Source organism: Hoplias malabaricus, chromosome 12 (assembly GCF_029633855.1).
Source record: "Hoplias malabaricus isolate fHopMal1 chromosome 12, fHopMal1.hap1, whole genome shotgun sequence".
NCBI lineage: Eukaryota > Metazoa > Chordata > Actinopteri > Characiformes > Erythrinidae > Hoplias > Hoplias malabaricus.
In genome coordinates, this window is record NC_089811.1 from 28,830,889 (window position 1) to 28,847,967 (window position 17,079).

Genomic DNA, 17,079 nt, shown 5'->3' on the forward strand with positions numbered 1-17,079 from the left:
GTTCTAGTGATCTTTAAGCTACATATCCTTGCACTTTCTCACTGTTGTGTACCTTCCCACAGAATCATTATCTAATACAATGAACTTCAACTAATCTACTATCAATAATTAAAAAAAGCTGTTTCAGGAAAAGTAATAAAAGACTATTCAGCCTATTCAGTTTCTGAGAGGTTCATACGTTTTTAAAATTTTATTTATGTATTCATACACAAAGAACTCGTAGATACAATCAAGACCACAAGGCTATATATATAAAAACATTATATATATATATATATATATATATATATATATATAAATGTTATTCATATAGTTCTTTATATAAAGTATATAACAGTGTTGTTATGTATAACTAATTAAGTAATTTCTTGATTGTCTTAAGAAGTAAATATCTTAAGAAGTAAAACATATTAGGTATCAAAGAGGTATTTGTATTATTCAGTTTGCTGGTAACATTATTTAGTCTGCTGGTAACATTCAGAAAGAACAGGGACCTGTTGGCAAGGAACATCATGTTGTACCATAAGAAAACTCCCTGTGTCTCCTACAGGTGTTGATTTTGTCTCAGAGCTCCACTGTTCGGACATGTCCACGAGGAGATCCTGGACCAAGAGTCCGTACACACTCAGACCCCTCCACTATATTTCCACAGCAGGACCAGTGTGGCTTTCCTGGATGACCCTTATGGCCATGTCCACAGCCCTGGAATCCTCCTAAACACGCACAACATACAAAAGAAAATGATTGTTAAAGTTCATACTTACAGTGTTTGCCCTTCATTATTTTTCCAGACAAAACAGCTACAGATGCAATCAGAACCATTCAACTCCCCAAAGATTTTAAAGAGTTATCAGTTAAAGAAGATTAAAGGACGCATTCTTTATGGGTTGGATAACACATAATGCAACATGTAGTATTTGTGTGTAACAGGTTGGTTAAGATGAAGCCATGTCTACATTTTCCCCTGTGTGTTAATGTTGTGTTTAGCTTTTTTATGGCAATTCTAATGGCCTAAAGTACTGAAATATAATTAAGCCTTAACCCCACCTTTGAAGGTATTTAAGGTGAGTTGCAATCATGGAAAAGACAAAGGAACTTCCACAGAAGCTGAGAGAGGATATTATTTCATCACACCTAATGGGCATTGGGTATAAGAAGATTTCCAAATAATTTTATATTCCAAGAGACACCATTGGGAGTATTATAAAGAAGTTTAAAACGTATGGAACAGCTGCAACCTGCCTGGCTATGGAAGAAATCCCACAATTTCATCAGTAGCTCTTAATAAATTAGTCAGGACAACTAGGAAAACCCCTGTGTGAGTTCAAGACACCTAAAGGATGACATGATGAAGGCTGGTACAAGTGCTTCAGTGGCAACTATAAGACGTGCTCTGAACAGTGGTTGGTGTGGTACGGTGTTAACACAATTGGCTCCTGGGTCCATTCCAGGTTTGGAAACCAGTCTGTGCTACACCAATAAGAGTCATTGGGCAAGACTCCAAACACTGTATTGGCCTACCAGTAACCTTGTGAGTCGCTCTGGATAAGTGTGTCTGCCAAAATGCCATAAAACAAAGACGTCATGGCCCGACTCCAAGACACTCTACACTTGACCACAAGGAACATGAAAAGTCGACTAGAATATGCCAGGAGGAATGTGCATAAGGCAAGAGATTTGGAAGACAGGTCTATGGACTGATGAACCTGAACTGGACATATGGACCAGCAATATGTCTGGTGTGTGAAACTTTAGGCTTATGACCAGAAGAATACCATGCCCAAGTATTGAAGCTGGGGGTTGAATAATAGTGTACATGCATATGTGTTAAATGTCTTACCTTATTCGTTTTTACAATTTAACTTCAAACTTTAGTCAACTTCTGTTGTCAAACTGACTGAAATATGTATCCGTACATTTTTTTTGTTGTTTAATGAGGTTTTTTTTTTTGTTTGCATTTATTGTCATTATTTTCGTCAACATCACTACAATGTCTTTTGACATGAGGGAGTTGAATATTTGTGATTGCAACTGTATATAGCTTAATTACCTTAATTACAGCTTACATTCATTTTTAAGAGAAATCTGGAGGGATATTTGTTCACACCTAGTTGCATAAATTCAGAGGGCTCTTAGACCCATCTTGGACTGAAACACATGTGGAATTTCTTTTAATTTCTTTTCTTATTAATCAGCAGATACTTCTGTGGTTAAGTCTTAAATAAAGCTCTACCTGGCATGGTTCCTGTGCAGCCACAACGGGCCTCTTTAGCACCTCCACTTGAGCAGAAGGAACAGCAGTGAAAGATGCCACGATGATGCCTATACTTTCTCTTCACCCTCAACAAAAATGGTGAGCCCTGTAGGGCAGAGAACACTGGGACATTGTACACAATTCCTCCATTTGTGAGCTGTAAGACTGGTAAGATAAACTCATAGATCCATCATTAAAAAAAAAAAAGGTTTTACCTTGACGTGTTGCGCTTTCACACACACCCACACAGAGTAGGACCCAGGCTCAGTGGGAGTGTAGGAGACAGCATACGACCCATCGTTGTTATCCACCACAGTTGTCTTCACCATGCTGTAAGTCATAAAAGCAAAACATGAATTGTGACTTTTGTATACTCAGTAGTACAATACAATAATGTGGTCTAAGACAGTTATCCACCAAAAGGAAATAAATAAAAGAGCTTGTAAGTGTAGGTGAGCTTCTAAAAATCACACATTTTTCTACATTTGTGTGTGAACAGCTCCAAAATTAGATTCTCTAGTCTCAACAGAATATATATATATGATGCAATATGAAGAAACCTACAGTGGACTATAACAAATTTTGACAGGACTGACATCTTCAATATGTATTCACTCATGGGGAAAAGTCTTCCTTTTAGCTTGCTAACTTATTTTAAACTTAAACTGGTGAACATATTCTGAAAGCTAGCTTGCCACCACTTTGACAGCCACCAGCTCCATGGGTTAGTAAATCATATTTGGCTTAATATTTAGTTTGAGGAATCATTCTTTTAATAATTTATCGCAGTTATGGTGATCTACATGTGATGTGATTAGGTGTTGACGAGTTGCAGATTTTAGACATTAAACTATGTTACACTGTTTCCATATACTGTAATGGTATTCTATGGTATGATAAATGCTTTGTGAAAATGAGGTGAGGTGTTATATTTTTGCTGTCATTTGGTCAGTAGACAGTGATTATATTAATGTATTGGTTAGCAAGATTTGGTTGGATCTGAAATTGCTTTGCTTTAAGCACAAGATGGAGTAGATATAGCACTTGTTTGTATCAGTTCATAGGTAAAAGATTACATTCACTTTTGTACTGGACTGGACCACATAGCAAAAGTTTAGTTTCATTTTATTTTTATATTTCTCTCCTTAATAGCATTTCTTTATACAAAACACATTTCCAAAAAAGCTAGGATGTCTCTTGAACCTTAATTTAATTAAAAAATAACACTGGAAGTATATTTGAACTGACAAAATATATTGTATTTTATGAATATAAAAATGGTCAATTTGAAGTCTGCAGCACATAAATGTTGGGACAATGTTGAGTAATGTTGACTGTTTTGTTAGCTTACATTTTCTTTCTTTTTATAAGCCAATCTTGCCATACATAGTTACACCTGATTTATAGAAATATTGTACACTGACTCTTATTTTTGTGTTGCTCCTATAAAGGGGATTTTACTGACAAAATGTGTGAAAAATGCCATATAGATATGACAGTTAAGCCTGGCTTAATTTATATTCCCTACTTGCTTCTATAATTTATGCAGTGTGTTCACAGTTTCAAAGTCATGGAGGGTTACTCTCTCACAGTAGGAGTCACATTTACCAGTCTTTCCTCTCCTTATGGACTATGCTGACAAGCACAGGGTCTCCTCCTTTACCCACTGGCTCTCCTGCAGAGTCCTTACAGACCAGTGTGAACTCCCCCCTCTGACCTTCCACACCCTGCTGGATACCTGAGGGTTAAAGATAGTAGAGCTGATCACACAGGGACAGGCAGCTGGGGGCAAACACACACCAGTTTTAGAGCTTCAGGAAAAATATTATCCTCCCCTAAGGATTGAAGCTGAGCCTTATTTAGTTTTAAAAACTTCTATGTGATAAAAAAAAAGCAGACAATCACAAAACATGAAGCTACCACAAATACAGTTAATTCATTTTTAATTCTTTCTCGATTCTTTTATTTTTTATTGCCGGACCACCCTAGAAAAGGCATTTGTGCTTACTGATTGACTGACACCTAATGTTGAAAACTGCATGCGTGAGTAGGAAAAGTTAATTCAGACGTATTTCACAGAGAGAACTTAAGGTGGCGCCACTACTGCGTCTGTTGTTAGTTCAGCCATATTTCACATTCCAGTTCGTTAACTAAATTTGGAACTGTTCAGCAGTGACCAGAGGTTCTCTTTTCCCTAGACAAGTACTCTATTGGGGACGTAAAAAAATGAGTGTTCAAGTGTTCAAAGGGTCAGAGAGCTGAGAGCTGAATTGGGACACACTCATGCAGCTTCATCGCTGTAGGTCCACCATCGACCACTGTGAGCAGCTCAGTGTTTTACTGGAGCCTCGAACAGAAATGTGTTGAATGTTGTTGAGGTAATATTTATCATCGCTCTATGTTTGGAGGTGATTCTGTGTTCCAGCCTTTTGTTTTCTACTATATTTTTAACAAAGAGAAAGTCATCTTGTCTGTCCCTATAACGACACAAATACACGAACACATCTCACCGTTACTGATTTTCTGACGAGTGAAATATATCTGCAGAGTTCTTGATTAATTTTACACGAAAACGGGCAAAATCTCTGGATTATTAAAGCCAGAACACCAGAGCGAGGTGTTACTCAAAATAAACAAGGCTGTGAATTATTTACAGCATTGTTTTATCAGTCGGACCCTTATAGAAATGTAAGTCAGTAAAAAATATCTAGTTCCCAGCAAGGTTCTGTTCCTTTATCAAGTATAGATCACTTGTTAAGGTGCTTGGTTTTAGAAATGTTCAAAAACTTAAATGTTCTCTTGTTGCTTTCTGGTGAACAGAAAATAACAGGCTTTCCATAATCATACACACACTGTCAGCAACTGATAAGATAAACTGTTTTTATAGTCTGTTATTATTTGTTATTATTGTAAACAAAGACATTGATATTAAGCACCAAAGCTTCTCCAGACCTTCCAATGACAAGGGTATGTATTCTATGTTTTTGAAATACCAGAACCACCTCTGTGACAATGGCTATATGGCTAATGGTGCTCTGGGAAAACTAGGCTTGCCTAGTTTCTCTTTGTTTTCCCTTTCTTTAATTTTTATCAGTTGAAGTTCAGTGTAAACAATGGATCAAACAGCTGGCCGGTGGCTTTGTGGGTCCTGCCATAATAGCAGCTGCCACATTTACCGCTATAGCAGCCCCCAGATTTGGACACTCAACTTGACCTGCATCTTAAATCTGAGTCTGTTTTCTTGGTATGATTCATCAATTACCACATAGTACACATACATAAAGGGTCATTTCCAGTATATAAACACAACAACATTTCTGAATATACTAAAACAAGGCACTAATGCATATTGTAACAAGTAAAACTGTTAGTTTGGTTGATATAAAAAATAAAATTCCACCTCTGACCATAAGAACTAAGTGGTAAAACAATTTACTAAAACCATGAAAAAATCCCCACAGTCCTTTAAAACTGCTCTAGAAGCGGGATATATACTGTTTTAGAACTGTGAAATGTTTAATACATAAGTGTTCCTAAGTCTAGAATAAGCATATACCGATAAAAAGAACTACCAAAGATGAATTGCTATTAACTAAGACTACACTTCTAGGAAGCAGGCACTTACTCCCCTTTGTTTCAAATTGTATTACAGGTAGCCACTAAATGTACATGTAGCAACAAGCTGTTGACAAAGGGTTAAAAGTGTGCCTCTTGCTTGCAAAATGTTTATGTTTAACTTTCTGTATTTTTCCAACTTTAAAATTTGGAAGACAAGTAGCTTTTGAGCAAACTGAACCTGTGTTTACACCCAGTGTGAAATGGCAGTTACCATAAAGTTACCATAAAGGCATACTTAAATTCCTAAAATTCCCACTTGGCAAATAAACAAAATAAGAATTAAATACAACTGAAATTTGAACCCAATGATAGTTTGCTTAAAATTATAATTCTATTGCTGTATATATTTGCTTTCATATTTGTTTTATGTTAATAATGTGGTTTGTGACTGAACTTCTCAAGGCATGCTGGGACACAGCAAACTTAAACAGGACTGACACTGCCAACTGAAAAGTTGCCATGGAAACCAGGAATGTCATCTACTAGTGTTCCCTGCATTCCATTCCCCCCAGGCAGATGGGTGTGTGTGTGTGTGTGTGACCAGTGCCTGGAGAAAACAGGATGTTCAAACACAGTATAACATAGAAATTCAGCTGTGCAGTTATTTACTCCCAAGAATGTAGTTTGGAGCAAAGCCAAATAGGAAAGTGTGTCAGTAGTACCAGTCTCCTAGTGATTAGTAGTATTTGTTCCTGATGCAACTGCACCTTCTGCAAAGTCTCCATAGTTTATGATGGTCTATTGTGATTGGAATGTCATTTATGGTTTAAAAACAGATCCTGGAAATAGCCCTGGGAGCTAAGTTTCTTATCAGCAACACTTTTGTTGTTAGTTGCCATGAAATAGCACAAAGTGCCTATGTATTAATAGTGCAATAATGTATTATCAGCTCTACAAATAAATCATGATACTTACACAAATATACATGCCCATTTTTAGTAATATTTTTAGCACTATTTTAAGTAATCAGCCATTAGAATGTCCAAAAATCTTTAGCTGCCAATTAGCAGCTTGCTTTTATATTCTTATTGATTTTAGTCAACTAAGATATACACTAGATTGTTATGTGATTTGTGTCTTGTAAATAAATTACTGTGTATTTTTAAAGTATTTTTAAAAGGGACTTATTATAAAAATACCAATTTTCCACTGCATTAACACTTTCATTTTGGTATCTGGGGCTCCTACCAGATCACTCTGTCAGTACTGATTTTGTGCCCCATTCTATGGACCTGTACCTGTGAGGGTGCAAATTTAGCTTAAATGGAGCAAAACCAACACAGGAACAAATGCACTGAATAAATACAGCAAAAGCTAATCTGGTCATTATAAATAGGGTTGTTTAGACAGGGTGTGAGCATTGTGGTATTTGGACTAGAACAGGTCAAAGGTATATCACTAAGACCCCAGGGAACTGTGATAATTTGTGGAATCAGGGTACAATATGTCCCCTTTAAAACAAAACGTCAAAAAGCAATCTAGGTCAAAAAGCTGTGCCAGTATATAAAAATATATGAAATGCAATAATATGAAAAATTTGAAAATTATTAACAAATATTAATAAATATTTCTGTTCACGGAGGAGTGCCTATGAACCAAAACTATTTTACCTCAAGAATTTATGAGTCAACTGGCTCATCAGAGATTTCTGTGTACCATTCAATTCTTGAGCAACTCTTCACTACCATAATGCTTCTGTTTCAGCTTAAGCTTAAACCACTTTTAACTTGTTTCTTTAACATTTATCCTCACCTTCACCCAGGATGGTGCATTTGCTGGGGTCTATTGTCTTGGCATGAAGAACTCCCAACATAGGGAAACCATCCACTTGCCCAGCACTCTCCTGAGGTACAAAGTACATACTACTACTGGTGTCGTGGCCAACTGTGGCTGGGTGTGGATCATAGCCACACTCCAACAGACTCATTAACCTCCTCACTGTCACTCCCTTGGCACTGAGGATCTCTGCTTCAGACCCACAGGTGAGCAAGCGTTCCGCGAACTCCACGCCTCCTCGGGCATCAGACAGTGCCTGCTGCAGCTGGGCGTTCTGCAGGTTAAGATGATTCCTCCGTTGGAGCTTCAGCTCGTCCAGTGTATGAAGCAGAGAGCAGCAGTGGGCCTCCACTGCACTGGCATAGTCTCGAGCAAAGGCACGGATCTCACGTGACAAAGTCTCCGTGCGAGTTTTCAAGGCTTCCTGAGATATCTCCACACGCCTCAGTGCCTCCTCCAGATGTGAGATGCGAGGCCGCAGACCCCCAGAAACAAGCTCCCGGATATGATCACCATGTTGGTGAATGACTTCATGAGTTGGGCTGCACTGGTGATCACGGTGGAAAGTGGCGGCACACTCCAAGCAAACGGTGAGATCACAGGACTCACAGAAGAGGCGCAGCTCCTGACCTGGGTGCAGAGAGCATAGAACAGGCCGGGAGAGATGACCCCGAGACTTCAGCTCTTCCAGGCTACTGACAGAATGACTGGAGGTCCTCTTCTGTCTCCTGTGGAGTAGATCAATGACTTTATTTTGGAGTGACATAAGCCAAAGGTGTCATATTTGAGTCGGATGGCAGCACAAAAGACTTCCTGCTATTTGCTTTTCAATTTTACATTTCTGATTATGAGCCATCACTAAATGATTATTGTGAAAGTAAAAGGGGAATACTGGATTTTGCGTGTGTAAAATATTTAAGGCCACTGGCAGACTCAGCCCTCTCTCTCATGCCTCCCCTCTAGAGTGGCAAAAATGAGGCAAAGTGCCCTATTGGCTACCCTTCATATGGCAAATAAATAACTTAGGTACCATTTCTTGAAATAAATGATGATGATGTGCTCTCTAGAGCAAGAAAATTCTATAATGTGTCTTAACAACTGTCCGTAAATCATTAAAGTCCACCACTGTTTAAGGCTATCCCTTGCCTCTCCTCGATAGAACAGAGGCCCACAGAAAATATATTTGGCTTTCTCTTCTTTAATGGATTTCTGTTTGATCGTGGCCTTTGACCACTGTATATACAGAATTATCCAGATTTACCTTCTAAAGAGTGAATTCAATCACATAAACGTGCATCATTTGCTAACACAGATGTTCAGCCGTGCCTGTATCACCACAGAAAAGTACAACACATAGAATGGGACGATCTCACAAGCCTAAGGTCAACATGCTCAAAAGCAAACACAGAGGGCATTGGGCCACAGCACTGGGCTGTGAAGCATTCGGGCCACTGTTCTCCTGATTTTGCATGAGCTTAAATAAGGTGTCCACAAACTCTTGGACATTGGTAATTAGATAATGATCTGAAGTTGGGTGAAAGTTTGTTCTGGACATTTTAGCTCATTTTCACTTAGAAGATCAATAAAACCTGTAATGTGAGTAGCTTGTGTGTGATGTGACCAGGTGTACATCAGGAGTTTTGAGTTGACACTGACCTGTGAGCCTGACTACAGAAGTCGCAGAGGTTAACGCAGCAAACTTCACATCGCTTCCCCGCTTCAGAGTCAGAGCACAGGTCACAAAGCACACTTTGCTCCATCAGCAGCGTCTCCATAAACACCTCGTCCAGCGCCAGGTGGTCAGTAGTGAGTCCTTCCACCCCCGAGGAGGGCAGCTCCACCTCAGAGTCACACTCCGGACACAACACCACCGCCAGAGAGAGCCTCAGCAGAGCCTCATCTCCTCCACTTCCACACCATCTCTTCTTACCGTCAGCTCGGTCATCCCCCAGCGCCGAGAGCGTCTCCATCCGCCCGATACACTCCGCGCAGAAAGTGTGCAGACACGGCAGGAGCCTGGGCTCCCGAAACATCCGGCCACAGACCCGACACATCGCCCTGGAGTTACGGACACTCCCGTAATCGCCGTTATTCCCTTTAACGGCGGGTTTACTATTTATCTTAGTCTCGCTCTTGCGCTCGAACGCTGGCTTCTCCTCTCGGACCGACATGGTAACCTAAGCAACGCGCCCGTTAAAACTGCCTGGACTGTAAAACCGTCAACACAAACTTATTACTCTGATTAACAAAGGAGAAACCCCCAACAAACAGCTCAGCAAACAAAGACGATACCGGAGTGTTAACAAAACCAGGTTTGAAGTTAGTAAAAGAGTAAAAGCTGGTAGAAAAACGGTTTTGTTACTTCTGCCTCGAACAAAGTTCGGGAACTCTTCGTTGTTTTACGCCGATTCGCCAGCGCTCGGCTCGGTCCATTCAGAGAGCGCGGACGCGGGGTGGGCGGGGCTTCAGCGGCTCTGCAAGGAGAGAAGACATGAACCTGAAGCTGAACTAGTGGAGACCCCAGCAGTGTCTCCATCTACAGGACAGAAAGACCCGCGGTGTTCCACAGAACGGGTTTGTTCGGTTTAGCCGGGTACGCCTAAGGTACGTCTAGAGTACCCAATAGGAAAAGAGCTGAGTGATATTCCTCATGGAAGATACTCAGCTTTGGGCTTATCTGGCTAACTGAAAAAATATTATTGACTGGAATACCCACCACACACCGTCCAATCCCCAAGCAACGGAGCGTATACGTTCAACCCTCTGAAACGTCTCGGTAAATGACCGCGGCCTCACTGAACCTCAGTGACAGTGCTACTCTTTATAGAATGTGCAACGTGGTTAGTGTTTGTTATTTTCTTGTGAATTTTTATACTGATTGAGGATACGCATAGTTTAAACAGTTCCTAAATTTGGTGCAGACACAGCTAGTATACTATAGTTTTGTGTGCATCAATAATTTAATTGTTTTAAACACAAATTTCATACGCAACCTAACAACTTTTCTACTATAATTAATGTTGTATCCAAAATACACTGCAAACCAAACCATATATGTTGTTTAATAATTTTTTTTTATTTAACTTAACAGTCAATCATGAATACCCCCAATATTCATTTGTACATTTGCAATTATCAGTAGCTGTTAGCTGTAGATTATTTCAGTTAACAGATGGTTTATGCCTATGTTGTAAATATTGAACTGGCTCTTGATGCTTGCCCTAGTTTTCTACTCCTCTAATGGTATATTCAGGTCACTCACTGCTGTTCTGTGGACAGTAACTGACAGCGACAGGAGTTATTCTTCACTTATGGGGAAGAATTTGATCAAAGAAAGTAGGATCACTATTCTTTATATTTATTAACAATCATCTTAGCAGGCAGTTTGTAAAGCATGTGCTAGCCCTAACCCTCTCAGCTTCGTAGCATTGTGTATTTTGGAGATGTAGCTAGTGTGTGGAATTGGCATTGGGAGAAAATGGAGGGAAAATGAAAAAGTCAGCAAGAATCATGTTTATCCTCAATGGCGCAAAGTCTGGGTAGTAATTCCAAGGGTTAAATTTCAGTAAATGCACGTTTACCACAGTATTTAAAGCAGTCCCTGTTACAGATTCCATAGCATTCATGTTCTGGAACACCTTCACCACACAAGAAAGTAGAAGAGGAATGAGACTGTGCTGAGCAGTCGTAGTGGCAGCATCTCTGGTGATGAACTGGTTACGAAGTATGAATTTTTCAAAATCCCATCACCTAAAGAGCAGAAATAGTACAGAACACTGAGTCATATCTGAAATCAGCTTTATGGATTTAAAATCATGAAATCATGAAAATATAAAATCATGCTCTCAGATCATTTATTCCCACAGTCATGACTTTGTTTATCGTAGTTACTTTTATTGTCATAGCGACACTGAAGGACAGGTAGGTATCATCTGTCCAGAAAGGGCTTGTGTAAATATTTTCTTTGTGGGTGAGAGTAGTTTCTCATTTCATGTGTTGTTTCTGTATATTTGAGGATGATGATACTGCAATTAACAATAAATATACATTTAACTCTTACCTGTCACTTCAGAGATTGACTGGATGAAGGAGTTCTTAATGCTGCAGGTGTATATTTCTGCACTCGTCAGAGGTCCTGAGAGGTTACTCACTACCTGCACGATGTCACTGGAGATGCTGGTAAACTGGGTGTTGCTGTTTAACTGCATTCCATTCTTGTCTAACCAGGTGACATTAGGCCTGGACTGCCATCTCGGAGCCTCGGCTATTAGACCATTCTTTGATATGGTGAAATTAGGAGCCGAGTAGACTGCAAACAGCATGTTCAGAACATTGATTATCAAGAGCTATGCTTGTAGCATATGATAATAATAAATGATCAGTATCACTGATGAACCCCTCAGTGCCACTGCTGGACTTAGAATATTCCACCAGCCAAAAATATCCGGCCAAGAGCGTCCTGTGAGCAGGATTCAATGACCATGGATGAAAAACTAGAGGATGAGCAACACAAACTGGACAGCAACAGAGGAGCTACTGATCTACAAGTTGGAGAACAATGTAGGTGTGTCCAAAACAGAGTGGATACAGTGTTTAAAAACACCAGCAGCACTGCTGTGTCTGATCCACTTGTAACAACATAACACACTAACCAGTACCATGTCAGTGTCACTGGAGCTGAAAACTCAAACTCAAATTCTGTGGTGGTCCCGTGGAGGTCCAGACCACTGAAGAACAAGTGTATACCCAAAATGTTATAGTATTTAAGCAAATAGTTTAAGTAACTCGTCTGGCACAAGTTTTTAAATGTTGGTGCAATCACAGTTAAACCAAATTTTGTTCAGATATCCAAGGGCAGGGAGCCCAAGAAACTATAACTGGCCTCGCTCTCTCTGGGGCGGGGTCGGACGGCACTTTCACTCCTCCAGCACAAACCATGATGCCGGTCAATGTGGACATCTGTTAGTCAATAGAATTGGACACTTGGTGTTCTTCAAGTGTGTTGGGCTGGACAAGGTCTCAGTCTGAATCATGTGCTAGTGGTCACCCTCCCAGCTTTTTCTGCATTATGTGATTATGGCACCTAATCAAAGGAATTTATAAGCTATGAAAAGAACTAGGTAAAAATCCAAAATAAGTCAATTAAACAAAATAACTTATCTGGGCATGAGGGCCCCTGTTTCATGTAAAACAACATACACACACACACACACACACACACACACACCTTTAAAATCCATTCCTTGTCTGTAACCACTTCCGTTCATAGCCTATACCCAGAAACAGTGAAGGCGAGTGCAAGGCGGGAACACACACAGGAGGGGAACGGGTAAAAATAACTTGGGGCTAAGTCCAGGCTGTAAGTGGAGGACTAATTACTTGGAATCTACAGTCACACACAGTGCGATGCTCAATTTTCATCAACAAACATCTGTTACTCATAATTTTTTAGTTAAATACGGGATTAAATACTATTATTTACAATACTTTGCTTGTGAAAAATGAAGAGGACATGGCTGCAGCTTAATTTACAATTTACAAATGTGCCTTTGGGTCATGGTAGTGTCAAATAGGCCACAGTTTCAATTTGTTTACTGTTGGGTTGTTCACATCCAGATGGATAAATATGTTTCAAAATGCACAAGGGTACACATTGCGTATTCATTCATTCACTGCTGTCACTGCTGAACAGAGTTTAACAGCATTTATAAGTCTCTCACTGCAATTTTCAGGATCTACTGTCCCAGTTTGGGCAAATTTGAATAAATATGAATGGAAAATATTGCATTTGGAAACCCAGCAATGAGAATCAAAATGTGCCAACTGTACAGCAATTCAACAAATAAAATACATTGCTTTTCTTACCAGTCACTCTCAGGTCAATGCTGGCTGTGCCTGAGACTCCAGGAGCAGACACACTGCAGTGATACACTCCCTGATCCACTGTCCTCACACTTCTCATTAGCAGAGATGCATTGCCTGAGGCGATGGCATCTGTGAACAGCTGGACTCTGTCACTGAACTGGGAATTCTGCTGCTGTAACTGTGCTGCATTGTTATTGTATTGATAAACCAGCCCAGTGAGGCTTTCCTTCTCCCAGGTGATGAGCACATTACTTCCACTAATGCTTCCACTTCCACTTCCACTTCCACTTTTGGAAAGAAACATGCATTCCAGAATCACATCCTCACCCAGATTTCCCACCGGAAAAGGGTTACTGGACTCCACGGTGCCCTTGGATACTTAGGGAGATATAGACATATTTGTTATATATATTATCATTATAAAAAATAAATATAAATATACCATTACAACAATTCATAGGTGCAGACAGTGTTAAAAACAGAAAGGCTGATCGAAGTATCACACATACGAGCGCTGAGAAGTGTATGATTACCTGAAAACGCAATAGCCAAAAGAAGAATTATCAATCCAGCACATACAAATATGAGGACAATCATGCTGCAACAGACAAAAAATAGCTTAAAATATGGGTTAAAATAGACCTGGAAATAAATGTTGTGTAGTAAACAGTGTAATAAAAATGCAGTATTATAAACTGAAGATGAAATTATACTATAGTGATATACCATAAGTTTCCACAAACACAAAATGAATGAGTATTCAATCAGCTTACCTCCAAAATATGATCTCTCCGATCGAAGCCATGCTGCAGTATTTTTATTCTGAATAAGTGCTACACTGCTGATGAATTGATTTGTGTAGTTTTCATTTCTGACAGAAACATGATGAAGCAGTATTCTCTACTGTAGGTTCACTCTCGAATGTCCACCTCATGCCAGAATAATCTCAGCCTGAAGCATAACAGGAACACATGCTCCTTCTGTCAATATTGTCACTGAGAGGCGTGTGCTCATGCTGCTGATAAAGCTCAGGTGAAAAGGCTGACAACTGAAGACTAACCTAACAGTGTTTCGTAATGCTTACTAGTCCCTTAACGGTGTAAGATAAAGACTCTATTTAGTAAAGCTTAAAAACAAATAATCTTCATGTTTCTAGTTGTTCCTCACCAATGCCCAGAGTAAAAGGAAATCAATTGTATGAATTAGATTTGTATAAAAGAATTGTAGCAGAATCAGAGGTCTTTCCTAAAATCAAATACACGAATTAAACTGTGCTTGTAATATATTCAACACATGTATGAATGATAATTCACAAATATGACGTACAAAGTAAAAGATTGTAAAACAGGTGCCTTGGCACTTCAGCCATGAATTATTTTTCTTCCTGAGGATCCTGGGAACTGAACTCCTCAAGCTTGCTTCTCTAATCTCAAGGCCACAGTTGCCCCCAATTTTATATTTCTATACTAGTTCTGTCTAAGGTCATTCTGAATCATCTCAGAGCTGCTTGTCTCTTCCAGTCATCCCAACTCTCTCTCTCTCCTCTGCCTGAGTCAGCCAGGAGTTTTAGATTGTAAACAAGATTCATCTTCTGAAAAAGTTGTGAACTGCTGCGACCCCAACACCTGCTGGGCTGTGAGACGGAGGGCCATCTAAACCATGCAGCGGTGAGTTGAATGGAGTTGAGTAGCTGAAGAACACAAATCAATTAACTGGTCAACTTTTAAAGCTAATTGATGAAGTTAATTGCATCTTATGAGGTGTTATCCATTAATGCTACTGGAGTAATAATGTAGCTAAGCTTTATCAATGCTTTGGTGATGTTAAAAGCTGTGAGCAGACATTTCAGTTTATCTGTAAATATGTTATCATTTATTATTCACTTTTTATTAACCCAGTTTGCTGACTTTATTAGCCTGAGTGGCTAGCTGATGTGTTTACCCTATATACTGCCTAATTGTCATTACACCTTGTATACAAGGAGTGCTCGTTAAGCATGAGTATGGAGTAAAACACATACAATATATTTTTATGTAGATATACAAGCAGTACTCTTAAGTAACCTGCAGGGTTAGTAGATTATCAATAGTGAGATATTATTTTAGGGACCTTGTGTGAATGTGTGTGAGTGTATGTGTGTGTGTGTGTGTGTAGACAGTAGTTCATCTGTAGCTGCAGTTTGTTGGTTGTCCTCTAGTCCTTCATCAGTGGACACAGGACGCCATCCACATGACACTTTTGGCTGTATTTTTGGTTGGTGGACAATTCTCAGTTCAGCAGTGACACTGAGGTCTTTAAAAACTCCAGCAACAATGCTGTGTCTAATCCCTGTGTCTTAACACATTGTCACTGCAGCACTGATTCAAATTATACCTGCTCTTTGGGGGCTAACAAACTATGCACCACAACAGATGGACTACTGGCTTTAATTGTAGAACTACAAAGTGCTCCTGTATACCAGGACAACTGTATGACTGCCAGCAGAAGATTGTGAGGTCCATGATGCCAGGGCCCTTTCGCCCTCATCCTCATCGCCATGTACCAGACAGGAACTGCACTTTGGTGGGTTGCAGGTGGTGGGACTACAAGCCTGGATAGGTTATGTGGGCTGCCCAGTCACCAGGCACTCGCAGTCAGACACTAACCCCAGGCCTGATTCCAGGGATGGGTCCCAATAGCCATCTTCCAGGCAGGGGTAGAAAATGTTTTTACTTTCTTTCTTTTGTTTTTTAAATTAGGGTGCTTTTGAGACATGTTTGTCTGGATCTTCACTCCAGACCTGTTCATGATAGGAGACCTTACTGGAAGCTCACAGCTCATGACAGTATAGCCCTAGACATCATTAAACCAAACAAGCCCTTCTGGCAAGGCTTCAGTCCGGAATTGTATCACTATTTTGAAATGGCTGCTTTTCACCATCCAGGGATGTTATGGGTAAAATCATGTCCTGCCTATTCACATCCCACCCAAATGACGTGTTTCAGTTGTACTTTAAAATGACAGTTTTGTGGTAATACTTATGACATTGACTATACTTTCATGACTGCTAATGTTGGTTGGAATAAGTCTTTAAGAATGCACATAAAGGTTTTATTAAAAGCTTTTTTAGATGTAATGTAGCCATATTTAGGGAAAAAATAAGCCAACTCTGTTCTTAGGATAACAGATTTTACTTTAATATTAATAATAATAATATTCATTCATTCATTGTCTGTAACTGCTTATCCATTCCCTTGCATTTTCCATCCAGCATTCCTTTCTATAACCTGTCCACAGGCTTCCTCGGCCAAGTGTTCAGGGAGGTTTACCTGGTAAGCTGAGGAGGACCTGGCTATGATAGACATCTGCTCAACGTAGGTATTATTATTCCACTTGCAGAAGTCTGGCTGCCTGGAGAACTCGTGAATGCTAGAAGCAGAATCTACACTCTCAACTTCACAGTTTGATGTGAAGTTGAAAGGAAAGGGCCAAGGATTTATGTTGTTAAGCTGTTCTGCTCTTTCATAAGCATCCACCATCTGCAATGGCTGACCCTCTGTAGGCACTGAAGACAAGAAAAAAACAAC

The 17,079-nt window shown here is 39.7% G+C and overlaps 2 protein-coding genes across 2 annotated transcripts; both read right to left on the reverse strand.

Annotated features, from left to right (window-relative positions):
* Positions 1–318: 318 nt before the first annotated feature.
* On the reverse strand, positions 319–10,423 carry trim45 (tripartite motif containing 45). The gene is made up of 6 exons (XM_066686770.1): positions 9,305–10,423; positions 7,625–8,376; positions 3,863–3,992; positions 2,470–2,584; positions 2,234–2,360; positions 319–713 (listed from the first exon to the last, which is right to left on the reverse strand). The coding sequence occupies exons 1-6, from the start codon at positions 9,817–9,819 to the stop codon at positions 565–567; spliced, it is 1,788 nt and encodes a 595-aa protein (XP_066542867.1). The 5' UTR covers positions 9,820–10,423; the 3' UTR covers positions 319–564.
* Positions 10,424–10,759: 336 nt separating this feature from the next.
* On the reverse strand, positions 10,760–14,420 carry vtcn1 (V-set domain containing T cell activation inhibitor 1). The gene is made up of 5 exons (XM_066685818.1): positions 14,287–14,420; positions 14,047–14,111; positions 13,514–13,891; positions 11,709–11,957; positions 10,760–11,398 (listed from the first exon to the last, which is right to left on the reverse strand). Exons 1-5 carry the CDS (start codon positions 14,316–14,318, stop codon positions 11,289–11,291), a joined length of 834 nt encoding a protein of 277 aa, XP_066541915.1. The 5' UTR covers positions 14,319–14,420; the 3' UTR covers positions 10,760–11,288.
* Positions 14,421–17,079: the final 2,659 nt, after the last annotated feature.

Excerpts from the sequence above, each read along its gene's own strand:
- trim45 (XM_066686770.1), bottom strand. The coding sequence starts at position 9,819 with ATGTCGGTCCGAGAGGAGAAGCCAGCGTTCGAGCGCAAGAGCGAGACT. Across the intron at positions 2,585-3,862 it reads CATAAGGAGAGGAAAGACTG|CATGGTGAAGACAACTGTGG; the intron begins GTAAATGTGACT and ends TATGACTTACAG. Across the intron at positions 2,361-2,469 it reads TGAAAGCGCAACACGTCAAG|GGCTCACCATTTTTGTTGAG; the intron begins GTAAAACCTTTT and ends TCTGCCCTACAG.
- vtcn1 (XM_066685818.1), bottom strand. The coding sequence starts at position 14,318 with ATGGCTTCGATCGGAGAGATCATATTTTGGAG. Across the intron at positions 14,112-14,286 it reads GGAGAGATCATATTTTGGAG|CATGATTGTCCTCATATTTG; the intron begins GTAAGCTGATTG and ends TGTCTGTTGCAG. Across the intron at positions 11,399-11,708 it reads GTCAATCTCTGAAGTGACAG|GTGATGGGATTTTGAAAAAT; the intron begins GTAAGAGTTAAA and ends TCTGCTCTTTAG.